The following is a 23917-nucleotide window of genomic DNA, read 5'->3' as shown; positions in this document are numbered from 1 at the left end:
TAGTGATAATAATAATAATGATAATGATGATAATAATAATAATAATAACAATAATAATAATATTAATATTATTAATAATAATAATAATAATAATAACAATGATAATAATAATATTAATAATAATGATAATAACAACAATAATATCAATAATAATAATAACAATAACAATAATAATAATAATAATAATAATAATAACAATAATAATAATAATAATAATAATAATAATAATGATAATGATAATAATAATAATAATAATAATAATAATAATAATGATAATAATAATAATAATAATAATAATAATAATAATAATAATAATAATAATGATAATAATAATAATAATAATAATAATAATAATAATAATAATAATAATGATAATAATAATAATAATAATAATAATAATATTTATTATTATTATTATTATTATTATTATTATTATTATTATTATTATTATTATTATTATTATAATAATAATAATACCTGCGAACTGTCTCTCCGTCGTCCCTCGTCCTCCGAACTTGGTCACCAGCTTCCCGTTGGACTGGAAGATGAAGACGCAGCAGGCCTTGTTGTCCACGGCGATGATGTGTCCGTTCCTGTCCACGGCCACGCCCTTGGGCCCCATGAGGCGGCCCGCCCCGATCTTGTTCTGGAGACATGTCCCCCAGGTCAGGGTTTTCCCAGACCGGGACCCGGGACCAGGACCCTGGACCAGGACCCGGGACCAGGACCCTGGACCGGGACCCGGGACCAGGACCCGGGACCGGGACCCTGGACCGGGACCCGGGACCAGGACCCGGGACGGCCAGTGGGGGGGTTTGCGTCTCACCTTGAACTTGCCGTCGGGGGAGAAGATGCTGACCCAGCGGTTGTCGTAGTCGGCCACCACGATGTCTCCGTTCACGTCCACCGTGACGCCGGTCGGTCTCTGCAGCTGCCCGGGGGACCGGCCCCGGACCCCGAACCGCATCCGGAACTGGCCCTCGTTGGAGAACACCTGCAACCGGGTCCAGGAGTCAAGCTGTGTTGGGACCAGAGCTCCGTCCTGGACCCTGGTGGTCCAGGACCAGGACCAGGACCAGGACCAGGAGGACCAGGACCAGGGCCAGGACCAGGACCAGGTCCAGGACCAGGACCAGGACCAGGACTCACCTGTATACACTGGTTGTTGCTGTCGGCCACCACCACCCTCCCGTTGCTGGAGGTGCAGATTCCCTGCAGGTTGGTGAACTCGCCCTTCTCTCTGCCGCGGGAACCTGAGGGGGAACAGGTGCATCCTGGGTAAATGTGCTCTGATTCAAAACTTAGACTCAAACATTTGGGGAGCAAAATCGAAAGCTGGATTAGATTCTCGAACAGAATCGCAGCTAGCTGCGGTTTTTGGAAAAAGACCTTGGAGAAGTTGGAAGCTCGGCTTGGTGGGAAATTAAATTGACCACAAATTAGTCTGTTTGGAGTCGCCATGGAGACGAACCAGAGACTTAAGACATTACTGGAGTCTGACCCAAATGAAATCCTACAATCTGACGTTGACAGAGCGTCTTGGCAGGCTGGTCTAGTCACAATCTCCCTGGTGGAATAAAAACAAGACGCTCTGCTCCCGCAAGCTGGGGCAGAGTTCACAGACTTACCGCACACAGACACACACACACACACACACACACACACACACACACACACACACACACACACACACACACACACACACACACACACACACACACACACACACACACCTGGATGTGCTGGCAGCCCCCCACCCCCCCTCCCCCCACCCCCCACACCCACTAGCAAGTCTCGTTATGATGTTGTTAAATTTGAGTTGCTTTTCTGGTGCTGAGGTGTTTTTTGCAGTTCACACCGTACCGGTCTGAATATAAGACGGTGTTTGCTGCATTGAAATAAGACTGAAAAAAGAGGGGTTCGTCTTCCATTCGGGATCTAGACATTATACCCATCACAACGCTAGATGGAGCCAAATATCTTTAAATGCTGAACTTAACTCCCCAGGACAAAACCAACCCCTGTAATATGTAATTGTAATTTATTTATTTATTTCAAAACAGGGACAGTGCACAATAAGACATTAATCTTTTGCAAGAGAATCTGCATTGTTCCAGGTTGTAGCAGCTATTTCCCACGTATAGTCCCTGGGCAGGTTGATAGAATACTACATAAAAATTAGCATAGAAAAAGAAAAAATAAGTAAAAGAGCAGAACAAAGCAAAAAGACCATAGATAAAATTGATGAATAAAACATGGAAGCAGATTGAACAGAGCATGGGTTCTGTCAGATGTCGGCACTTAAACCAAACCAAAACTACCACGAAGAAGAAAAATTAAAATAACAGTAAGAAAGAAAAGAGGAGAAAATAAGAAAAGAAATAACAGAAAATGTAGAAACGTAGTTTCTCCAATCTGGAGAAAAGAGGGTGGAAGTTCGGCATGTGAACCGGAAGCTGAGGAGAAGTTATGATACAAACTTCAACAGGCTAAATAACAGGCTTTCTCTCTCCAATATATTGTTATGATCATTTGTTTTAGATGTACTGCAATTATTTTCTGTATAGAAATTGAATTTGGTGTTCAAAAACTCTTTTTTCAAACTTGAGTCTTGAAAAAGAGGGTCGTCTTATAATCAGGGTCGTCTTATAATCGGGTCGATACGGTATATGAGCTGGGTCCCCGTCGCGGCAGCGTCCGGTTCTTACCAACCCGGTAGATGAGCTCGTCCTCGATGGGGTTCTCCTTCTTCTTGACGGTGCTGTACATGCTAGCGGGCCGGCGCAGCGCCTTCTGGCGGACGTGGCCGCCCGTCCCGCCGGGGGACTTGACCCGCCGCTTCACGTCGTCGGGCGATGGTGGGACGTCGCAGGGCTTGACGGCGCGCAGGCGGAAGGGGCTGCCGCGGAGCGGCTGGCCGTACAGCGCTAGGTCCAGGGAGAACTCGCCCTCGCAGCGCAGCGTGAAGCTAACCTCGTACGTGCCGTTCTTGTTGTCCGTCACCTCCGTCTCCGCCGCCCGGCCGCCGTCCGCCGACACGATCTCGGCCGTCAGGGCGGCGTTTCCCGTCCGCACCAAGTCCCCGTCCTGCAGGGGGAAATCACAGGTGGGTTTCAGAATCATGACACGTGATCGCAGCGTCCTGAACCCCCCGGAGACCAAAGCCAGGTTTCATACAATCACAGAACTAGTGTTGTTGTCAGTCTGTTTCAATTTTAGTTTTAGTCTAGTCTTTGGGTCGAGCTATCATTTTAATTTTTATACGTTTTAATCACGTTCATAGAATAGAATAGAAAATAGAATAGAATAAAACTTTATTGATCCCCCAGAGGGGAAATTCACTTGTGCAGCAGCAAAACACACACACGTTTTTTACTTTTACAAAAAATACACGAAAGTACAAAAAAGGTATAAAAAAAGTATATCCTAAAATAAAAAAAACAATAAATAGCTAAGTATTTAAAAAGAGTAAAGTAATATAAAAAAGAGCAATGTACAAAAGAAGTACTAAAACCCAAAAAACGAATAATATATGCATGTGCAAGGAGACAAAATTACCAGTGATGCATTTAGTCATTCTCCTTTTAATCATGTCAAGTTTCAGTCGACTAAAAGTCTGAGCATTTTAGTCTTATTTTAGTCAGAATTGTCGAATTAGTCTAGTTTTTATTCCTCTACGATATTGCATTGTATATTTAATCATCGTTATCGTCACATGACCAGCATTTTCATTGCGTCTTGTTTTCCTCAGGTGATAAAGGTTCGTTGACGATGATATTTAGTCATAATTTCCGTTGATGAAAGCAACTTTAGTGTGAAGTCGTGTTCATAGGTCTGCTAGTACCACCGCTCAGGGGTAAAGCGGGGGTGAGACAGGAAGGCAGTACCTTGTCCTTGGTGGTGACGGTGATGGTTTGGTTCTGCCCGGTGGCGGCGTGACGGAGTCCTTCCCCCGTCGCCACGGAGGTGTGAGCCACGGCCGCCGTGGTGAGGAGGACGCCCAGGTTCTGGATGGAGCGACGGAGGCCGTCGGTTTCTACCTGCAGACACGGGGCAGAACACGGGGCAGAACCGGGTCAGAGGTTGATGCTGCATTAACAGTCCCGGGAGTCTCCAGCTCCTTCCCCGGTGGCGTTGGCGACCCTCACCTGACACTCCAGGTGAGCGTTCTGGTGCGGTTTCTCCGGGAAGTCGTGTCGGGCCAGAGCCGTCACTCGCTCACTCATCTGTTTCTGGACCAGCAGAACCTGCAGAGGACGGACGGGGACAGGTGAGAACAGACAGAGATAGGTGGGTAAGCATCGCTGCTCGCCGCCACCGCAGGAGTAGCTCCAGAAACGCACCTCGGTGGCGCTGCCGTGGCTCAGCGCCTGCTCCGTGAAGCTGCAGCTGCTCTGGATCTGCTCCTTCCCCTGAAGCAGGACGTCCAGCTGGGCCTGCAGGACCTGCACAACCCCGGGGAGGAACCGGGGGAACAACCAGAGAAAGGGATAAACAATCTAAACCCAGCTGCTGAATTTCTGTGCAAAAGATTTAACTTTATCGTAGAACCCTGTGGGTTTTGCCTAGAAGAGCCGGAAACTGTAGAGCATTTATTTGTTGGTTTAGATAACCCCCGATTACTCTTTTCACTATCTTCATGTCGATTTCCTCCGTCCGTTGATGTTTTATTTTTACATTTATTGACAGTATCAATAATTTCCTCCTCATCTATGGGTTTTATAAACATTGAACATTGAACTCTTCACTTCTAGTCCGTCTGTAATGTGTCTATTTTCTTACAGTGGTGAATTGTGAAAATTGGCAAATGATATCATTTATCAGAACCCATTTGAAAAATTTGAAAAATGAATGTAAACTTTACTTTGCGTCTCTTAAACTGATGTGTGAAAAAAAACGATATTGTCAAAAGCTTATATGAAACAATGTCTTTGTTTTTTTAAGTTTTTTATTAATACACTTCCCATAGCTTGTCAGTAAATGTATCTTTTTTTTTTCTCTCAACCCCCCAAATGTTGAATATCTGTAGATAATTGGTTGTTTTGTTTCACATGCCCTTTATTGTGCACCCTACAGAATTTTGTTCAATAAAGTTTCGGCCAGGAAACTACCGTATTTTACCCTCTTTCCTGCCGTCCTCCCATATTAGTGTTTTCCTGTAAATTTCCCGTTTTATGATATAATAATTTTTAAAAAGGAAACTGAATTATGACTAACCTCGCGAGAACTGCCCCCCTGCTTCTCGCGAGGTTAGTGACGACAACTGGAGCAAACTTGGAACAACAAATCAGAGATGTACGGAACAGAATCAGGGCCAGGCAGGAGGAAAATAAAGATAAAACTTTTTTTAGGAGGAAGATTTTTTTTTCATTATTCACTTCGAGAAAAAAGTCGAAATGTCGAGAAAAAAGTCGAAATGTTGAGATTAATGTTGAAATACAATTTCAAGAATAAAGTCGAAATTTTGTGAATAAAGTCAAAATTTTTTCTCAAAATTTTGACTTTTTTCTCGACATTTCGACTTGAATAGAATATAAAATATAATTTTTATTTTTCTCCTGCCTGGCCCTGATTCTCTTCCGTAGTTGTCTTGATGAAACATGGCCGACCTTCTGCTTGTTGCTACAGATGTTTCTCCAGATTAAACGTGTCGTACCTTCTGCTTGTTGCTGCAGATGTTTCTCCAGGTCCGTTATTAAACGTGTCGTACCTTCTGCTTGTTGCTGCAGATGTTTCTCCAGGTCTGTTATTAAACGTGTCGTACCTTCTGCTTGTTGCTGCAGATGTTTCTCCAGGTCTGTTATTAAACGTGTCGTACCTTCTGCTTGTTGCTGCAGATGTTTCTCCAGGTCAGAGATTAAACGTGTCGTACCTTCTGCTTGTTGCTGCAGATGTTTCTCCCGGTCCGTTATTAAATGTGTCGTACCTTCTGCTTGTTGCTGCAGATGTTTCTCCAGGTCTGTTATTAAACGTGTCGTACCTTCTGCTTGTTGCTGCAGATGTTTCTCCAGGTCCGTTATTAAACGTGTCGTACCTTCTGCTTGTTGCTGCAGATGTTTCTCCAGGTCTGTTATTAAACGTGTCGTACGTTCTGCTTGTTGCTGCAGATGTTTCTCCAGGTCCGTTATTAAACGTGTCGTACCTTCTGCTTGTTGCTGCAGATGTTCTCCAGGTCCGTTATTAAACGTGTCGTACCTTCTGCTTGTTGCTGCAGATGTTCTCCAGGTCCGTTATCAGCTCCGTCTTGCGTTGCTGCAGCAGCCGCTCCAGCTCCTGGAAACTAACGCTGATCTCGTTTATCGCCTCGTTCTTCCTGTCGTTCAGCTGGCGGGAGATCTCAGACACCAGATCGATGGCTGCCGTCAGCTGGGGGAGCCTGAAACACGTAACAACACAAACATATCAGACAAACTAGGCCTGGGTGAAAAAATCAATGCTCCGATTCTAAATGGATTCTCATATTAATTCTCTAAAATCGATTTGTATGTTGAAAGATCGATTTTTTTTCATTATTAAATTTTTCGCCCGGTGAACTTTAATCGCAGTAACTATGTAATTTAATTTATCAGGGCCATGCAGGAGAAAAAATATTTGAGAGGGGAAGATTTGTTTTTATTGTGCACTTGTCGAAACGACAGCATAATGAGAGCAAAAACCGTAATAGCTAGCATGATGAGACTAAAATATGTTGTAATTCAACGCGTCTCGGATTTTTCAATATTGTAATGATGTCTGTACGATAAACCGTTGCCTAGCAACAAACGTCCAGAATAAAATGTATTTTTTTTTCAATTGAAAGTTTAATATTGCAAAAACTGTAATAATTGGCATAATGAGGTTGTACGGTCCGTTTGTGCCAATCGGGCCGATTGTTTGAAAGTTTGAACGATGTCTCTACGATAAAGTTCGGCCGAGCAATAAGCATCCACATTTTCGCCTTTTTTTTTGCTTTTTGGCATCTAGCGTTGCCACGGTAACACTTTTGACTGAGAAAAGTAATGCCCATCGAGGCACAATGGAGACGCATCCAACGATGTATGCCATGCATGGGTGCATGTTGCGGTTCGGGCTGCATAAACGGACGAAAAAAAGAGTGCGGAATAATAATAAGAAAAGGGAAACCTTTTCTGGATACTAATATATCGCATTTTTCAGGTTTTTCCGGCCGCGTTTTATTTTTTGGGTATTTTTTTTTCCACATCAGAGCGGGGTCATGCTGTACACCCCCTGGTGCAGTGGGACTTTAGCTTGTTAGCAAAATGCTAGCAACATTGCCCTTCGGGCCATTCTGGACGATTGCAATAACTAGTATTAGGACTCACCTACTGGTGATCAGGGGGGACAGGTCCTCCCCAGGTGTGAGACTCACCTGCCTTACAGCATCATTAGCTGCCAATACTTGCTGTTGAATCTCAGTATAATGCTAGTAGTTTGTCTCACCTGCCGGTGATGTCGTCCAGCTGCGTCTTCAGCGCCCCCTTGTGTTTCTCCACCACGTCTCTCAGCGGGACGGTGTCGTGCTCGCGATGCTCGGCCTCCGTGCAGTCCAGACACATGGCCGTCTCGCACGACTCGCAGTAAAACTCCATCACCTGCAGGGGGAGACGGGGAGAAGCTTATCACACTAACATCAGCAACTCCATCACCTGCAGGGGGAGACAGGGAGCAGCTAATCACACTAACATCAGCAACTCCATCACCTGCAGGGGGAGACAGGGAGCAGCTAATCACACTAACATCAGCAACTCCATCACCTGCAGGGGGAGACAGGGAGCAGCTAATCACACTAACATCAGCAACTCCATCACCTGCAGGGGGAGACGGGGAGCAGCTAATCACACTAAAATCAGAAACTCCATCACCTGCAGGGGGAGACAGGGAGCAGCTGATGGTCACACTAACAGAAGTTGGTACCAGACCTGTCCCGTTTTGGACGGGAAACTACCGTATTTTACCTCTTTCCCACCGCCCTCCCGTATTAGTATTTCCCCGTAAATGTACCATTTTATAAAATAATAATTTTTAAACAGCAAACTGAATTGTCACTGAATGTAAACAGGTGGTGGAACATTTCCCATATTTTTGAATCCAGAACTCTCCAGGTCTGTTTTTTTACCCACCTTGCCGTCGTGGTTGGGGCAGCAGAGCGGTTTCCCTGCCGCCGCGGCGCTAACCGACTCCAGGACGCTGCAGGTCTCGGGCCGTGAGCGATCGGGCTCTCGCTGCAGGACCTGGAGCAGAACACGACACGTTTATGGAACAATCTGGATACAGGAGCCAAGGAATGCAAATCAATTACATTTAAAATAATAATAAAAGACAGTTTGATGAAGAAATATCATGATAATTGTTAAGTTAGGTGGGTTTTCTTTTTTTTCTCTCTCTCTCTCTTTTTAGCACCATTGTCATATTTTTTTTCTTTGAATTAAAAAATAATTATTATTTTTTTAATTGTATTGTATTGCCCCTTTAAATCAAGTTAAATGTAACCTTTGTCACGAAGTAGCAACAGAGCACAGGTAAATAATGTTCAATATAAATAACTGGACCAGTAAGTTTTTAAGAGCCAGTATGTTGAACATCAATAATGACACAGACAGCAAAGGTTTTTGTAGCCACTTATTATTGCAGGTTGACAGGACAGTAAACAATACAATAACTTAGATTAGAAAACAGTGTATGGAAAATAACAAACAAAAATAATAAAGCCGGCAAAATTAAACCCTTGTAGCCAAAGTTAATCCTCCTGGCTGGCTCGCCAATTCTGTAACCCTTTTTATGAATTCCCCTCTTTTTCTGAGTCATAAAAGAGGTTAATTGGCTCTGCAAGCTATCAACCTGTTTCATAAGATCTTTGATAACACTAGGACTAACCTCTGGTTTCTCCTCTGGCTTTGCATAAGCACACGCGCCCAGAGATTGAATTTGGATTCAGGGTTTTGTAGCACCAATGTGTTTCTTCATACGACTAGCTTTTGTTTGCAAATGAAATAAACTATTTTAAAGGGACAGTTCTTATATTAAAAGGGTATCATTATAGAGCCTGGGCTACATACAGCATGTTTTTTATTTATTTTTTAACTTTTATTCTTCTCTTGATTTGATGCCCTAGCGCCCGCTACTGACCAGCCACCACTGATGGAAAGAGTTTGTTCTTTAATCCCAAACAAATCAGGGATTTAAAGGGGATACTGGATATGATCACTGCAGAAATGTGCAAATTAAAGAGGTGGTTTGACAGAAATAAATGATCATTAAACTTAAGTAAAACTAAAATCATGTTATTTGGTAATTGTAAAAGGGATACTCAAGTGCAGGTGCAAGTAGAAGGTGTGGATATTGAAAGAGTTCATGAAAATAAGTTTCTTGGTGTAATAATAGATGATAAAATAAACTGTAAATCTCACTCAAAACATGTACAAAACAAACTATCAAGAAGCATCTCAGTAATCAATAAGGCTTAACATATTCTGGACCACAAATCACTCCACATTCTGTATTGTTCACTTGTTTTACATATTTAAATTACTTTGTGGAGGTTTGGGGCAATACTTAATGTAAAAATAAATGTAAACTACAATCAGGGATCAGGGATCGGGTCAGGGTACTCATGCTAACATTGTTTTATTTGTTTTTTGTTGTTTTGACTATTTTGACTTGTGTGTCGAATTATGTTTTCTCATGTTCGGAATGAAGCTTACATAAAAAAAAGAAAATCCTCCAGAAAAGCCCCTGGAGAAGTAAGAAGGTGAAGAATTACATCAGTCCCCCCCCCGTCCACCAGCACAGCGAGCAGCAGCATCACACCCTTCATGCAGACTTGTGTTTATGAGTTTTATCTGATAAAGACAAACCTCCATGAGGTTGGTGATGAAGAAGTTGTTCTGCAGCGCCGCTACTCCCCTCTCCGGCAGGATGGACGTCTGCCGGCAGACGGGGCAGGAGAGAGTCAGGGACTCCGGGGGGATGTAGTTCTGGAGGCAGCTGGAGGAGGAGGAGAGGTGGTTAGGGGGGGCCTATTCTGAAAACCAGGTTTTTTCTCTTAGTTTAACATGTATAAAGTGGTTTTCTCTTGCTTTAACATATATAAAGTGTTTTTTTCTTGCTTTAACATATATAAAGTGTTTTTCTCTTGCTTTAACATGTATAAAGTGTTTTTTTCTTGCTTTAACATATATAAAGTGGTCTCCCCTCAGCCTGCCAACTCAGAGAAGGAGGAAACAACCAGATTCTGCAGTGTCTGTACAGCCGCCCGGATGATCGTCCAGTGTGATGTGGATCTACGAGACAATAAGATCCTTCTCCCGTCGTTACGTAACCAAAATGCAAACCACGGCCACAACTAACTCTGGCTGGAACAACAACAACTCCGCCAGTCAAAATATCGAGAAAAAAGTGAAAATGTCGAGAAAAAAGTTGAAATGTCAAAATTAATGTTGAAGTACAATTTCGAGAAAAAAGTCAAAATGTCGAGAAAAAAAGTTGAAATGTCGAGAAAAAAGTCGAAATTTCGATAAAAAAAGTTGAAATTTCGAGAAAAAAGTCGAAATGTCGAGAAAACAAGCTGAAATGTCGAGAAAAAAAGTCAAAATGTTGAGAAAAAAGTTGAAATTTCGAGAGAAAAAAGCCGAAATGTCGAGTTGAAATTTCTAGAAAAAACTCAAAATGTCGAGAAAAAAAGTCAAAATTTTGAGAAAAAAGTCGAAATGTTGAGATTAAAGGGGACCTATTCTGAAAAACAGGTTTTTTTCTTGCTTTAACATATATAAAGTGTTTTTTTCTGTCTTTAACATATATAAAGTGTCTCCCTTCAGCAACTCAGAGAAGGAGAAACAACCAGATTCTGCAGTGTCTGTACAGCCGCCCGGATGATCGTCCAGTGTGATGTGGATCTACGAGACAATAAGATTCTGATCCCCAAAGTTACGGAACCACGATGCGTGAAACCACTAACAACTAACTCTGGCCGGAACAACAACAACAATAACTCCACCGGCCGGAGCTTCCTCCATGTTTTCGTAGCGGTGTATCGCGTCATTCAGGCAGCCAATCAGCACAGAGCCTCATTATCATAGCCCCGCCCACTCAGAATCCTGCATAGATAATGAGGTTAGAGACTGGGAAGATAAAGACATGGCTCAGAGGCTGAATTTCTAATTTATTTAGAAAAAACAATCAAAAGCTTGTTTTTAAGACATTCAAGGCCTGTTTAAAATAGGTATTAGATCCATAATAGGTCCCCTTTAAATTATATATGATATATATTATATATTAAAAATGTATATATACTGTATGCCTCAGGTTTTTACCTCAGGTTTTTACCAACATGGTATTAACCATTAATATATATGCAGACAAAAAAAATTTTAAATAAAGAAAAAAAAGAAAACAAACAAACTTTAAAGCGACACTATGTAACTTTTCCAGCTTAATCTAATATTTCATCATCATCATTGTGATGGTACATCAACTTCCAACAGGTTTAATGAACCTCTGTCATGGTCTGAGGGGTCTGTATCTCCTTCACTGGCACTATGTAACTTTGAGGAGCATGGTAGGAACCCTTCTACACTAAAAAACTACACATTTTTACGGCTTTGACTGCTTTACGGCATACGTCACTTCCCCCTCCTTCCCCATTCATAGTCCAGACGAAAATGGGCGGGGCTTGGAGCTCAGAGCTCCGCAGAAGCTGGTAACCCGTTGCTGCTGCAGCAGCTCCACACAACAGACGTGGGGAAAAGATCACTAATGGTTTAACTTTTCACCGGTTTCCTGCTCGGAGGCAGAACCACGCAGGCCAAGTATCTGATATAACAAAGTAAAAGAGTGAAAGAGTCGTCGGCTCGGTTGGATCGCGGCTGTAACGAGTCCGACCAAACGTAACGTTCATCAGTAAACAAACAAACACGCACACAGACGGGCGTCGGATCAAAACACGGGTTTATTAAACCACAAACAAACACTCACAGACCGGGGTCGGATCATTCAAACGGGTTTTATTCCCCACTTCTCCAGCTAAACGCAGTTGTTGGCCAGCTCTCTGCGGTGCAATTCATTTTGTTGAGGAAAAAATATTAACTATTTGATTTGTAGCTGCAGAAGAAAAAAAATAATCTCACGAGGAAAAAAAAATATTGCTCACGCCTCGGAGCCTCTTCAACATAATATAGCAGTCAAAAAAAAAGAAAAGAAAAGTAAGAGTAATACAAAACATGTACTGTATGTTGTACTATTATACAAATTTATTGAAGCACATGGCAAGTCAAACATTTACCAAAGCAGCTGCCAAACACTCCTAAACAAGGTAGCCGGAGACGGTGGTTCTGCAGAACTGCGGCAGTAAATCCCTTATAAAGAGCGGCGCTCCGACGAGGAGCTCCATTCTTTAGTAGGGATTTCATATGGATCCAGACCGTTAATAATCATTATTTTCTCCATATACCGCTCCCTGGCTTCCTTGTTTAAGGTCCCGGTAAATTCCAGTTCCTTTCCAGCAGTTTAACATCTTTTTTTTTGGGTTCCGTCTGTTCACTTGCTGAAACCATGGATCTATAATAATAACGGGTGAAACAGAAAAGCGTCCCGTCTTCTCTCAAAACAAATGCACGCGACGGGACAGGAGTTTTCCGGCAGTACGCGCTGGTGCTCATGGGAAACGTAGTGTTCTTTCTGGTAAAGCACTACCGCTTTTGTCCAAAAGATGCTGCCAAACTCAGAAAAGCTGAAAGTTACGTTGTGCTACTTTAAAAGCCATAAAAAGCTCTAGCGCTTGGGAACACGCTAACAGCGCTAACTCCAGGACGGAGCTACGTTACCTTTGGCAGAAGGTGTGCAGGCAGGGCAGCATGCTAACAGTGCTAAGCTAGCTTACCTTTGGCAGAAGGTGTGCAGGCAGGGCAGCACCTTGGGGTTGCGGTAGTGATCCAGGCAGATGCTGCACACCAGGAACTGCTTGTCTATCTGCCGCACCACCGGGCTGGGGCTGCCGGCGTCCCGCTGGGCCATGACCGAGGACATCTACCGCTGCGGAGGACAGCGGTTAGCCTAGCGGGAGAAACACACCCAAAGAGCTAAGGTCCAGATCTGCAGCTCTCACTTCCAGGGCAGCGATTGTTCTGATACTTTCCCTCAGCAGGAACCAGGAACCAGCCGGAACTAAGCTGGAACAAAGTCCACGATTAGTGCAGAAAACGTGTGCTTTGTTATGTTTTCTGGGTTAATACCAGGACTTTGTAAGAGAGAGCTGAGTGTTCAAAACCAGCAGGTCATGTTAGCCAGAAAGAAACAATGAACCCTTAAATCAGAATCAGAATCTTGTTTATTTGTCCAGGTCAGGTCAGACAAGACATGAAATTTGACTCTGGTTATTTTCGCTCACTGTACAGTAAATAGGTAATAGAAAAATGACAAATTACATTTTTATTTTTTATATACATGTTCGAAATAAATTAATTCATTCGTTCATTCATTCAAGGGATTATCCCTCATACTCTTCCTTTAAGGGAAATCTCAAGGAATGGTTTAATTGTGCAATTTTTAATTGTTGTTGATATCGTGTGTCGTGTAATGTTGCTTGTATCTTGCAGGGGGACTACCAATGCTAATTAGCTTTTTGGCTAGAATTGGGTATATTTACATTTTAAACTGTTTATCAATGTACGATGTCACTCTACACAAAATAAAGTGAAATTAATGAATGAATGAATGGATTGTCCCAATGACAAAACTGATTAGGATCAAGTAGCAAAAACACGATGAGTAACACAGGACCCCCCATGTCTGAGTGATGTCACCCAGACGGAGGCGGGACGGAGGTCAGCGATGATTGACAGGTCAGAGCGGCGCTAGCGGATCCTGAAACCTCGGTGATGACCGGACCAGATATTCACCCCTCGTCTTAGAAAGTTTCCTTTCATATCACAATTAGTCTCAACTAGATTTCTAATCCCACTCTTTAATTCTTAATCCAGTTCTTTATCCTGTTGAAACTCACAACTCTGTACGGAGGAGTACCAGGGCCACGCAGGAGAAAGATCATTGAGAGGAAGATTTTTTTTCATCATGCACTTCGAGAAAAAAGTGGAAATTTCGATAACACTTTACAATAAGGGTCCCTTAATTAACGTTAGTTAATGCATTATTAAGCATTAATTAACAGTTTAATAATAGTTAAATAACCATTATTATGTATTACTTAACATGAATTAGCATATTAGTTAATGCATTAATAAACAGTTAGTTAATGCATTATTAAGCATTAATTAACAGTGTAATAATAGTTAAATAACCATTATTATGTATTACTTAACATTAATTAGCATATTAGTTAATGCATTAATAAACAGTTAATGAATGCCTACTGCTCAGAGTTAATTATTTGTTTATTTATTTAAACAACTATTTAGAGTCTTAAGTAATCATTTCCTAATGGTGCTGTGTGTGTTATCAGGTAGCTTACCTGACCTTATGAACGGTAACCTGACATAAACCTTAATAAATGTATAGGAGTGGCTCATAACCATTACTTAACCATTAGTAAAGGCTTGCTGGACCCTTATTGTAAAGTGTAACACATTTATCCCTTATGTAACACATTATTAATGCTTAACTGCCTCATAAGCATTACTTAACCATAATTAACCATTAGTAAAGGCTTGCTGGACCCTTATTGTAAAGTGTAACACATTTATCCCTTATTAATGCTTAACTGCCTCATAAGCATTACTTAACCATAATTAACCATTAGTAAATACTATTCTGGACCCTTATTGTAAAGTGTAACACATTTATCCCTTAGGTAACACATTATTAATGCTTAACTGCCTCATAAGCATTACTTAACCATAGTTGTTTAATAATGCCCATCCAGTAAACATGTACACCATTAGCGAATGATTAGTAGATGTATTAGGTAGCTGTTACTTAATGCTTATTCACTCCAAATAAACACCATTAGTAAATGATTACTAGGGACATTATTAACGTTTTACTTATGTATTAACTAATGTATTACTTAATACTAAGTAATGCATACATAAGGATAAATAATTACATCATGTAACGTTTATTAATGCTTACTAATGTATTAATTAACTCTGAGCAGTAGGCATTAATTAACTGTTTATTAATGCATTAACTAATATGCTAATTAATGTTAAGTAATACATAATAATGGTTATTTAACTATTATTACACTGTTAATTAATGCTTAATAATGCATTAACTAACTGTTTATTAATGCATTAACTAATATGCTAATTAATGTTAAGTAATACATAATAATGGTTATTTAACTATTATTAAACTGTTAATTAATGCTTAATAATGCATTAACTAACGTTAATTAAGGGACCCTTATTGTAAAGTGTTACCGAAATTTCAGATTCATGTTGAAATACAATTCAAAAGAATAAAGTCAGTTTTCTCAACATTTCACTAGCAAGGACCACGCCATCAACAGGATACGTTTAAATGATTTATTGATACGAAGATGATAACGATGACGATGGTAATGGCGATGACGATGACAATGACGATGATGATGGTGATGATGATGACGATGACAATGACGATGATGATGATCTATGGATCGGTCGATGCGTTGTGGGGAAGCTGGTAGGGAATCCGCCGCAGCGCCCGGGCAACAACGAACCCCCAAAACCGTGGATTATTTAAGGAGATGAGACTGAGCGGATCTGAGGTCGCTAAGATCTGAGCGAATGTAGCGATGATAGTTGGGAGGACCATCGGCCCACGGGCTGTATGAGGTGCTCTGGGATACGTAGCGGGAGGCTGAAGTGGCGGCTCCGATCCTAAGGAGTGACCGGAGTAGTGCGTTGGGGAGATGCCAGATAAGGAGAGTATATGACGGAAGCGATGGTGAAACCAGAAACTGGTGACGACTGTCCTGACTCGGATGCAAGGATCTGTTGAAGATGTGCTCTGTGGTTTCCAGGAAGACAAGTAGTTGGCCAGGGTCTCGAAGTATTCAGGGGTGATTGGTCTTCGGGGATGAGAAACGAGAAAGAGAGTCGGTGATGGTGGTGGAGTGACCGGGGACATGTGCTGCATGGAGGATAAATAGATGTATGGCTGAGTGCCAGACTAGACGGCGCATGAACAGCATGATGGATGTGGAGTTGGAGCGTCCTTTATTAATTATGTCGATACTTATCAATATGAAGATGATGGCGATGATGGTGGCGAAGAAGATGGCGATGATGATGGCGATGAATGATGATGGCGATGATTATGGCGATGATGAAGGCGATGACGATGATGGTGGTGATGACGATGATGGCGATGATGATGATGGCGATGAAGATGATGATGAAGGCGATGACGATGGCGATGACGATGGCGAAGACGATAACGATGCCGATGCCAATGACGATGCAAATGATGATGGCAATGATGATGTCGATGCGATGACGACGGCGATGACGATGACGAAGGCGATAACGATGACGATGAAGATGATGGCGATGATGATGATGGCGATGACGAAGGCGATAACGATGCCGATGCCAATGACGATGCAAATGATGATGGCAATGACGATGGCGATGACGATGACGAAGGAGATAATGATGACGATGACGATGAAGATGATGGCGATGATGGTGGCAAAGACGATGATGATGTCGATGAATGATGATGGCGATGATGATGATGATGATGATGATGATGATGATGATGATGATGATGATGATGGCGATGATGATGACGATAACGATGATGATGCCAATGACGATGCAAATGACGAAGGCAATGACGATGGCAATGACGATGATGATCTATGGTTCGGTCGAAACGTTGTGGTATTCGTTTGCGCGCTCTGAGGGCCGTCCTGCTGCGAACCATCTGCCATCGTAAAAGCCCCCAAAACCGATTGAAGGAGCAGCATCAGTGTATGGATTGATGTCGTGGGGGTGAGCCAGTTGGTCATCATAAAAGAAAGTGATCGCCTTCCAGGTGGCAAGGAGGTTGAGCCGCAACGAAGCTCGGCACGGCTCGAGTTGTCTGGGGAGATGGGAGACAAGAGAGATGGAACAGCGGAAGCGATGGACGGCAAGTGGGAGATGAAGGCCCGCCCTTGGGGAATAATGCGCATGGCAAAATTGAGGTGGCCCAGGAGGGAGAGGAGTTGGCGTTTGGTGCAGCCTGGGGCTAAGAGGAAATAAGAAGACCGATAAATAAGAAGACCGATTCGGTTGAGCTTTTCGGTTGGAAGAGAAGCCTGAAACAGATCCGTATCGAGAGTGATACCAAGGAATTCGAGGGAGGTGGAGGGGCCCACCGTTTTCTCAGCGGACAATGGAACCCCGAGTTCGGAGAAAACGGAAGTCAGGGTGACCAGGCCGGAAGCGGGTGGCGATGAGAGAGGGGTAACGATGAGGAATCATTCAAGAGATGGACGAGGAAGGAATGCCGTGGTTGTTGAAGAGGATCCAGCAGAGGGCCTCTGAAAGTGTCGAAAAGTTAGGGGCTACTCTTGCAGTGACTGACTGCAAGTAGTATGCATCTCGCCAGCGGACGCTGAAGTACGCCAGCCCGGAAGCGGGTGGCGATGAGAGAGGGTGCCAGAAACCCTGGCCGGATCTAGCGGCTGTAGTTGGTGGAGGTGGGCTGAGGGGGGCAGTGGCATCCCGGTGCCAGTAACCCTGGCTGAAGTTAGCTGTTGTAGGTGCTGGAGGTGGATTAGGTGCTGGAGGTGGGCTGAGGGGGGCAGTGGCATCCCGGTGCCGGAAACCCCAGCCGGATCTAGCTGCTGTAGTGGCATCCCGGTGCCAGAAACCCCAGCCGGATCTAGCTGCTGTAGTGGCATCCCGGTGCCATAAACCCCAGCCGGATCTAGCTGCTGTAGTGGCATCCCGGTGCCAGGGACCTTGGGGAGGGAGGGAGGAGATTGCTGGTGTGGGTGGAAATCCGACCTGCGACGACGGCTATGGGCTGATCCGGATTGTCCGCGTCCTCTTCCCTCCGATGGCGGAGGTGGGCTGGAAAGGCTGGAAGATGGGGAACTGCAGTGATGCCGGATGTTCAGAAGGGATGAACCGGGTGGAATGTGGACGACTGAAGAGACAGAAGTTTCTGGGCGGCTGTCAGGCTCGGGAGAGTGGTGTTTCGGGCACGCCGGCGGCTGAGGAGTTTGCCTCCTCCGAAACATGGCGGGGTGTGCTAGCATCCCGGTGCTAGTAACACCGCTGAGTTAGCTGTTGTAGGTGCTGGGGGTGGGCTGGGGGGGGCTTGCAACACGGTGCTAGTTACCCCGGCCCCGAAGTTAGCTTTTGTAGGTTTGTTTGCGCAGGTTTGGCTGGAACCGGAGAAGTGTGGGAAGCGAAAGCGTTGGGATGACGGGCGGCGGGACCAGCCGCGGACAGGGCGAACGAGCAGCTGCCCGCGGGGCCGGAACGAGTCGAGGAAGAAAACCGGGCCGAAATGCGGTGGGAGGGAGGCCAGGCACTGGCCGGAACTGGGGAAGGGCGGGAAGCGAAAGCGTTGGGATGACGGATGGCGGGATTAGCTGTGGACGGGGTGAAATGAGTAGTTGCCTGCGCGGCCGTAACGGCTTGAGGAAGGAAACTGGGTTGAAATGCGGTGGGAGGGATGCCGGGTACCGACATCACGATGCCGGTGGCCCCCAACCGAGGTAACCTGTTGGGACTGATGGAGCTGGGAAGCAGAGGATCCTGGCAACCCGGTGCCAAGAGCCCCTTCTAGCGCTGGCGGTTGAGGCTGCTGAATGAGCATAGCCGGGGTTTCTAGCATCCCGGTGCTAAAAACCCCGGCTGAGTTAGCTGTTGTAGGTGCCGGGGGTGGACTGGAGGGGGGGTGGACTGGGGGGGGGGCCTAGCAACCCGGTGCTAGCAACCCCGGCTGGATCGCTGCTGTACTTGCTGGAGGTGGGAGCTAGCAACCCGGTGCTAGCAACCCCGGCTGGATCGCTGCTGTACTTGCTGGAGGTGGGCTGAGGTGGGAGCTAGCAACCCGGTGCTAGCAACCCCGGCCGAAGTTAGCTGTTGTTGTTGCTCGAGGTGGGCAGTGTAACGATGGAATCGTTTATGTTTCCACACGGACGGCTTAAGGTGAAAGACCGCTCATGTGCAGTTGAGGTTCCTGCAATGAGGCAACGTTGTTCGGAGATTATGTTTAACGAGAATGTTAATAAAAGACCTTGTGAGTAAAGGTAATGCTCAATGTCCGGTTTGTACGATCTCTTTTACTATTGCGGTCTATGGGAAAAGCTTTCGGGGCCCCATGGGATGATTTGATATGATTTTTTTTTTTTTTTTTTTTTTGGCGCAGTACCGCGGCTGGCCACTGGGAAATCTTCTGAGTGCGAGACCTGAGGGTCGACGTCACGGCGCCGTCGGAGTTGGCGTGATGACGTCATCCGGAAGAGAGCAGGTGTCGGCGGGGCTGATGGCGTGGCAGGCTGGCATGAGATTGAGAAGTTGAGAAGTTTTTTCTTTTTGTCCATGCGGTGAAAAGGGGCTCCTCCACCAGGCGGTGGCCCTGTGGAGGGTGGCGACAGTCCAGCCCGAAACACCTGCAGAAGGCAGGCCGTCGGGGCCCCCTGCGGGGCATGGCTAGACCGCCAGCGGATTGCGCAGCCTGGGATTGCCCGCGTCCCCGCCGATGACGGAGGCGGGCCGGGGGACGGGGAACACACCTGCCGCGATCCCGGATGTTGATGAGAGATGAACCGGACGGGATGGACCACTCGTTTCTGGGTGTGTGTCGCTGGAGCGGGGTTAAACGCGGGCTCCGCAGGAGGCTGAGAGAAAAGAAAAAGGGTTGGAGAACACGTGCGTTCCGGAGGAATAAACCGCCGCCGGAGCGGCAGCCGACGTCGGAGATCGGCGGGCTCTTGGCGGGACACCGGGGCGGACGGGGCGGCTCGGTCTCGCTGCGCGGCACCCCCCGGGGGTGGGGGGGGGGCGGATTGCGCTGTCGGATCGATGGCGAGGAACACAGGAGGAGTCGGAGACCTGCGGCGACAATCACGGATGTTCAGGAGAGGTGAAGCGGACGGGATGTGGATCACAGAGGATGCGGAGCTTGACTGGCTCGCCGGGCGGCCGTGGGGCTGGGAGAGCGGCACTTCAGGCACGGCGACGGCTGAAGAGTTTTCCTCCTCCGGATCCCGATCAGCTGGTGTTTGCTGGTGATCTCCTGCAAGCCGATCGTGGTCCGAAGGCGAGATCCATGCCTGAATGGGTGAGTAACTGTTTTCGAGATACGAGAGTGTGTAGGAGCATTGACGTGCTGCCCGAGAGCCAGCATGCATAGAAAGAGAGCAAAGAGGAAGTGAAGGTTAGGCTGGTATTTGAAGGTTTGCCGGAAGAGGCGTGGTGCCGGAGGAGGCATGGTTGAGGCGTGGTCCTGCTCCCGAAATTCGCTTGTTAAGCTCCAATTAAACTTTATTCACGAAATATTGACTTTTTTCTCATTTCTTTCTTTTTCTCTTTTTTCTTTTTTCTCTGGTTTGTGATGCTAACTGCCATGTGATGCTAACTGGCTCTTAGGAACACCATTCATATATTAGTAGGTCACATGTGGAATTCATGTCAGATGCAGCACACACACACACACACACACACACACACACACACACACACACACGCACACACACACACACACACACACACACACACACACACACACACACACACACACACACACACACACACACACACACACACACACACACACACGCACACAAAACAAAGACAAACACTAACAATCATCCTCCTGCACATCTGTCACTGCTGGATCCAACGTAACTCTCAATCCTCTCAGTCCAGATCTTGTCCTATTGTTGGTAATTACTCACACACACGTGCACGCGCGCACACACACACACACACACACACACACACACACACACACACACACACACACACACACACACACACACACACACACACACAACCAGGGTTGCCTCAGACGTATACTGCATTTACGAGTTAATGCCATACAAATGAAGTGTTTTAATTCCCCGCCTGCAACACTCGCGCTAGTAAGAGCTAATGTTGTTAGCACTAATGTTGTTAGCGCTAATGTTGTTAGCGACCTCAGTGTTTCCACAAAACTCTCGGATTACACTTTTCACGTGTGTGAGAAACTGTGGGTGTGTGTTGAGGTGGATGTAAAGGATATGAAGCTGTCAGAACAAGACCAAGACCAAAACAAGACCAGGACCATAGAATAACCAAGACCAAGACCAGAGAGTATCAAGACCAAAACTAGAGAGTGTCAAGACCAAAACAAGACCAGAGAGTATCAAGACCAAGACAAGACCAAGACTAGAGAGTATCAAGACCGAAACACGACCCCCGTTGGAGCAGAAAGGATTCTGCAGCAGACCTGGACTGAAATGTTGGTGCACCGTTTGATCGTACCTTGGAGAATAAACGGCAGGAACAGATCAGCTAAAGTTCAGATACAGTTTTAGAGGGTTTTGCAGAGATTCTTCCCAGAGTTCTGAGGGCAGAACTGGACCTGAATCAGGACAACCAGATCAAACAGGAACTGTTTCCTCAGGCTTTGTCACAGAAACCCCCGAACCCTCACATTAAACCAGTTACATACAAAATGGGGCCCTAAGCAAAATGTTATTTGGAGCCCCCTCCCCTCCCAATCCTGTCCCCATCCCGAATGTATCATTGGTACAAAATGACTGTATCACAACATGCTATTTAACTTGACAACCCGTCAATAACAACAAACATACGGTAGATAAAGTAGTTTGACTGCATGAATCAAATGAAATTAAAAAAAAATCAACCTGAAAATAATGAATAAAAAAAACTTAAAACTGAAATAAACAAGTCACAAATAGCGAACAATTACTCATCAAAAGAGAGTTTCCTCCACCACCTCAATCCCCCACAAAAAACTGAAAGCAGGTCTGAAATTAGGGCTAAACAAATGCACATTTATCTCATTTAAAATAGTCAAACTTCTTAACAACATTAAATTGATATAAAACTATAGCAAATTTATTATATATTGGCTAAAGTTGTTTTCGAGATACCGAGGTAGAACCAACCACAAGAATGATTTTTATTATCTTTAGGGTCTCCTATTAGTGAAATTGGATGTTGTGGTTTTTGATTTTGGGGGGAAATGTGTTTTTTTGGCTCTTCTTTGGAACTACTCCAAACCCTGAAAAGGGACCAGATTGGGCGAGTTCCAGTTCAAATCGGGGAAAATTGAAAAACAAAGCCCATAACTTGAGAATGCTCACTCTTTTCTGCATCAAACTTGCTGAGGTTTGAGCCAGGTGTCTGTCCACCATCATCCAACAGTCAGAACATGATTTAGCTGAAAAAAAAAGTGAAATATAGCACTGTAATCATACCTTTAGTTTAGGCGGAAATTGTACTTTTTGGTAATAAGAACATATAGGACTTCTTCACTTTTCTCTCATTTATCAGAAAAACATAAATCCCTATGAAATATACTATTTACTTAAGACACTTAGGGCCAAATCCACAAAGAACAGATTGCGCCTGCAAATAGCGCTGTGAATTGCGCCGCATTTGCGCCCGCAATTTGCCCCGCTTTAAGGTCCTATTCACAAAAGATTTTGCTCTAATGATATACCGGAGCAAACACGCCCATGAAGTTTTGCAGCTGAGTGCAATTGTCCCTCGTCTGAGTAAGTGAGCGGAGCTGTTTCCAGTGTTCTCCATATTTCACACAGATTGGTCCATAATGAAAACTGCAGAGAGCACAACAGCCTCAACTTTCACGTATTTGTACTTCTCTAGTATTTTGCATGTATGACATAAGCTAATGAAATGTCAAATGTTAAGAGGCTGTGAGCATTTACGCACAAGGCACAGCACCGGTAACTTCATTAACACCGGATCGGGATCAGATCAGGATCTGATGGTAATTCATGTTCTGTGTTTTGCTACACACACCTACAGGTAGCTGTTAAACACACACATTCTAGATTTATATGTTTATATGGTGGAATTGTTTGTAATAAATCAGCCCCTTATGTATGGATGAATCCTGAGCTCCGTCCTGTTACTTTTATTTTTAAATCCGAGATAAGTCCACAACCCCACTTGATCTGACTGTTTACAGTCATGTCTGACTGTAGCTTTCACCCTTAATATCATTCAGTATCACACAGGCTTGAATGATATTGAAGAGAGAGAGAAAAACAGAGCCGCAGGGGGAGTGAGGAGTGAGTTTGCGCACAGTTAATACACGCTTCCAAAACACGGTATTTGCTCCACTATTTTTGCGTGTGGCAAATAGCGCTGGCCTTTGTGAATTAGACGGTTTTTGCAATGAGGCTTATTTGCATAGAAAGGGGGCAATTTTGCGCCGAATGTATGAATATTACCTAATTTACATGCATGCAAATGGCACAGGTGCACCATGACACTATTTGCTTGGCAGCGCAGTTTGTGGAGCAATTCGCCCTTTGCGGGTGCTTTGTGAATTAGACGCTCTCTTTTTGTCTCATTTGCACCGGTTTAGCGGCCGCAAAAGCTGCGCAATCCTTTTGTGGATTTGGCCCTTAGTTGTTTTAAATGCCATTGAATAGGCTACTAACCAGTGGTTTTATGGAGATATCTGGTACAGTTCTCTTGAAAATGAGATTTCTTTAGACACAGCCCCTACTTCTGATTGGTCAGATTTCAGGTGCCAATCATTGCACGGCCAGATTACTCATCATTCAGATCTCTGTTCTCCCCTCCTCCTCACGGTAGAACATATGTGCATCCATTAGCATATGTGCTAACGAGGAAATGCAAATGCAAAACGTGGCCCCCGTTGGAAGATGAGGCATGTGTTTTGTGTTTGGGAAGGGGCGGCACTGCAAGGGACTCACACTGCTCACTTAAATCCCTCATTTATATATTTTTGTCATGAAGACAGAGAC

The 23917-nt window shown here is 44.6% G+C and overlaps 1 protein-coding gene across 2 annotated transcripts in view; it reads right to left on the bottom strand.

Moving 5' to 3' along the window:
* LOC133459424 (tripartite motif-containing protein 3-like) overlaps positions 1 to 23917 on the bottom strand; it is a 39598-nt gene that overhangs the window by 5172 nt on the left and 10509 nt on the right. For both annotated transcript variants that reach the window (XM_061739325.1, XM_061739326.1), the window contains exons 2-13: positions 12875 to 13047; positions 9855 to 9984; positions 8121 to 8231; positions 7441 to 7592; positions 6196 to 6376; positions 4344 to 4445; positions 4149 to 4247; positions 3888 to 4040; positions 2709 to 3087; positions 1150 to 1253; positions 827 to 994; positions 478 to 646 (exon numbers count right to left, since the gene is read on the bottom strand). In XM_061739325.1, coding sequence (XP_061595309.1) covers positions 478 to 646; positions 827 to 994; positions 1150 to 1253; positions 2709 to 3087; positions 3888 to 4040; positions 4149 to 4247; positions 4344 to 4445; positions 6196 to 6376; positions 7441 to 7592; positions 8121 to 8231; positions 9855 to 9984; positions 12875 to 13020 — 1894 coding nt within the window. In that variant the 5' untranslated portion in view covers positions 13021 to 13047. The remainder of the gene's footprint in view (positions 1 to 477; positions 647 to 826; positions 995 to 1149; positions 1254 to 2708; positions 3088 to 3887; positions 4041 to 4148; positions 4248 to 4343; positions 4446 to 6195; positions 6377 to 7440; positions 7593 to 8120; positions 8232 to 9854; positions 9985 to 12874; positions 13048 to 23917) is intronic.

This window comes from Cololabis saira, chromosome 14, assembly GCF_033807715.1.
Source record: "Cololabis saira isolate AMF1-May2022 chromosome 14, fColSai1.1, whole genome shotgun sequence".
In the NCBI taxonomy this organism is placed as follows: Eukaryota; Metazoa; Chordata; class Actinopteri; order Beloniformes; family Belonidae; genus Cololabis; species Cololabis saira.
The sequence above is the reverse complement of the archived record's forward strand: the minus strand, read 5'-3'. Positions and strand labels throughout refer to the sequence as shown.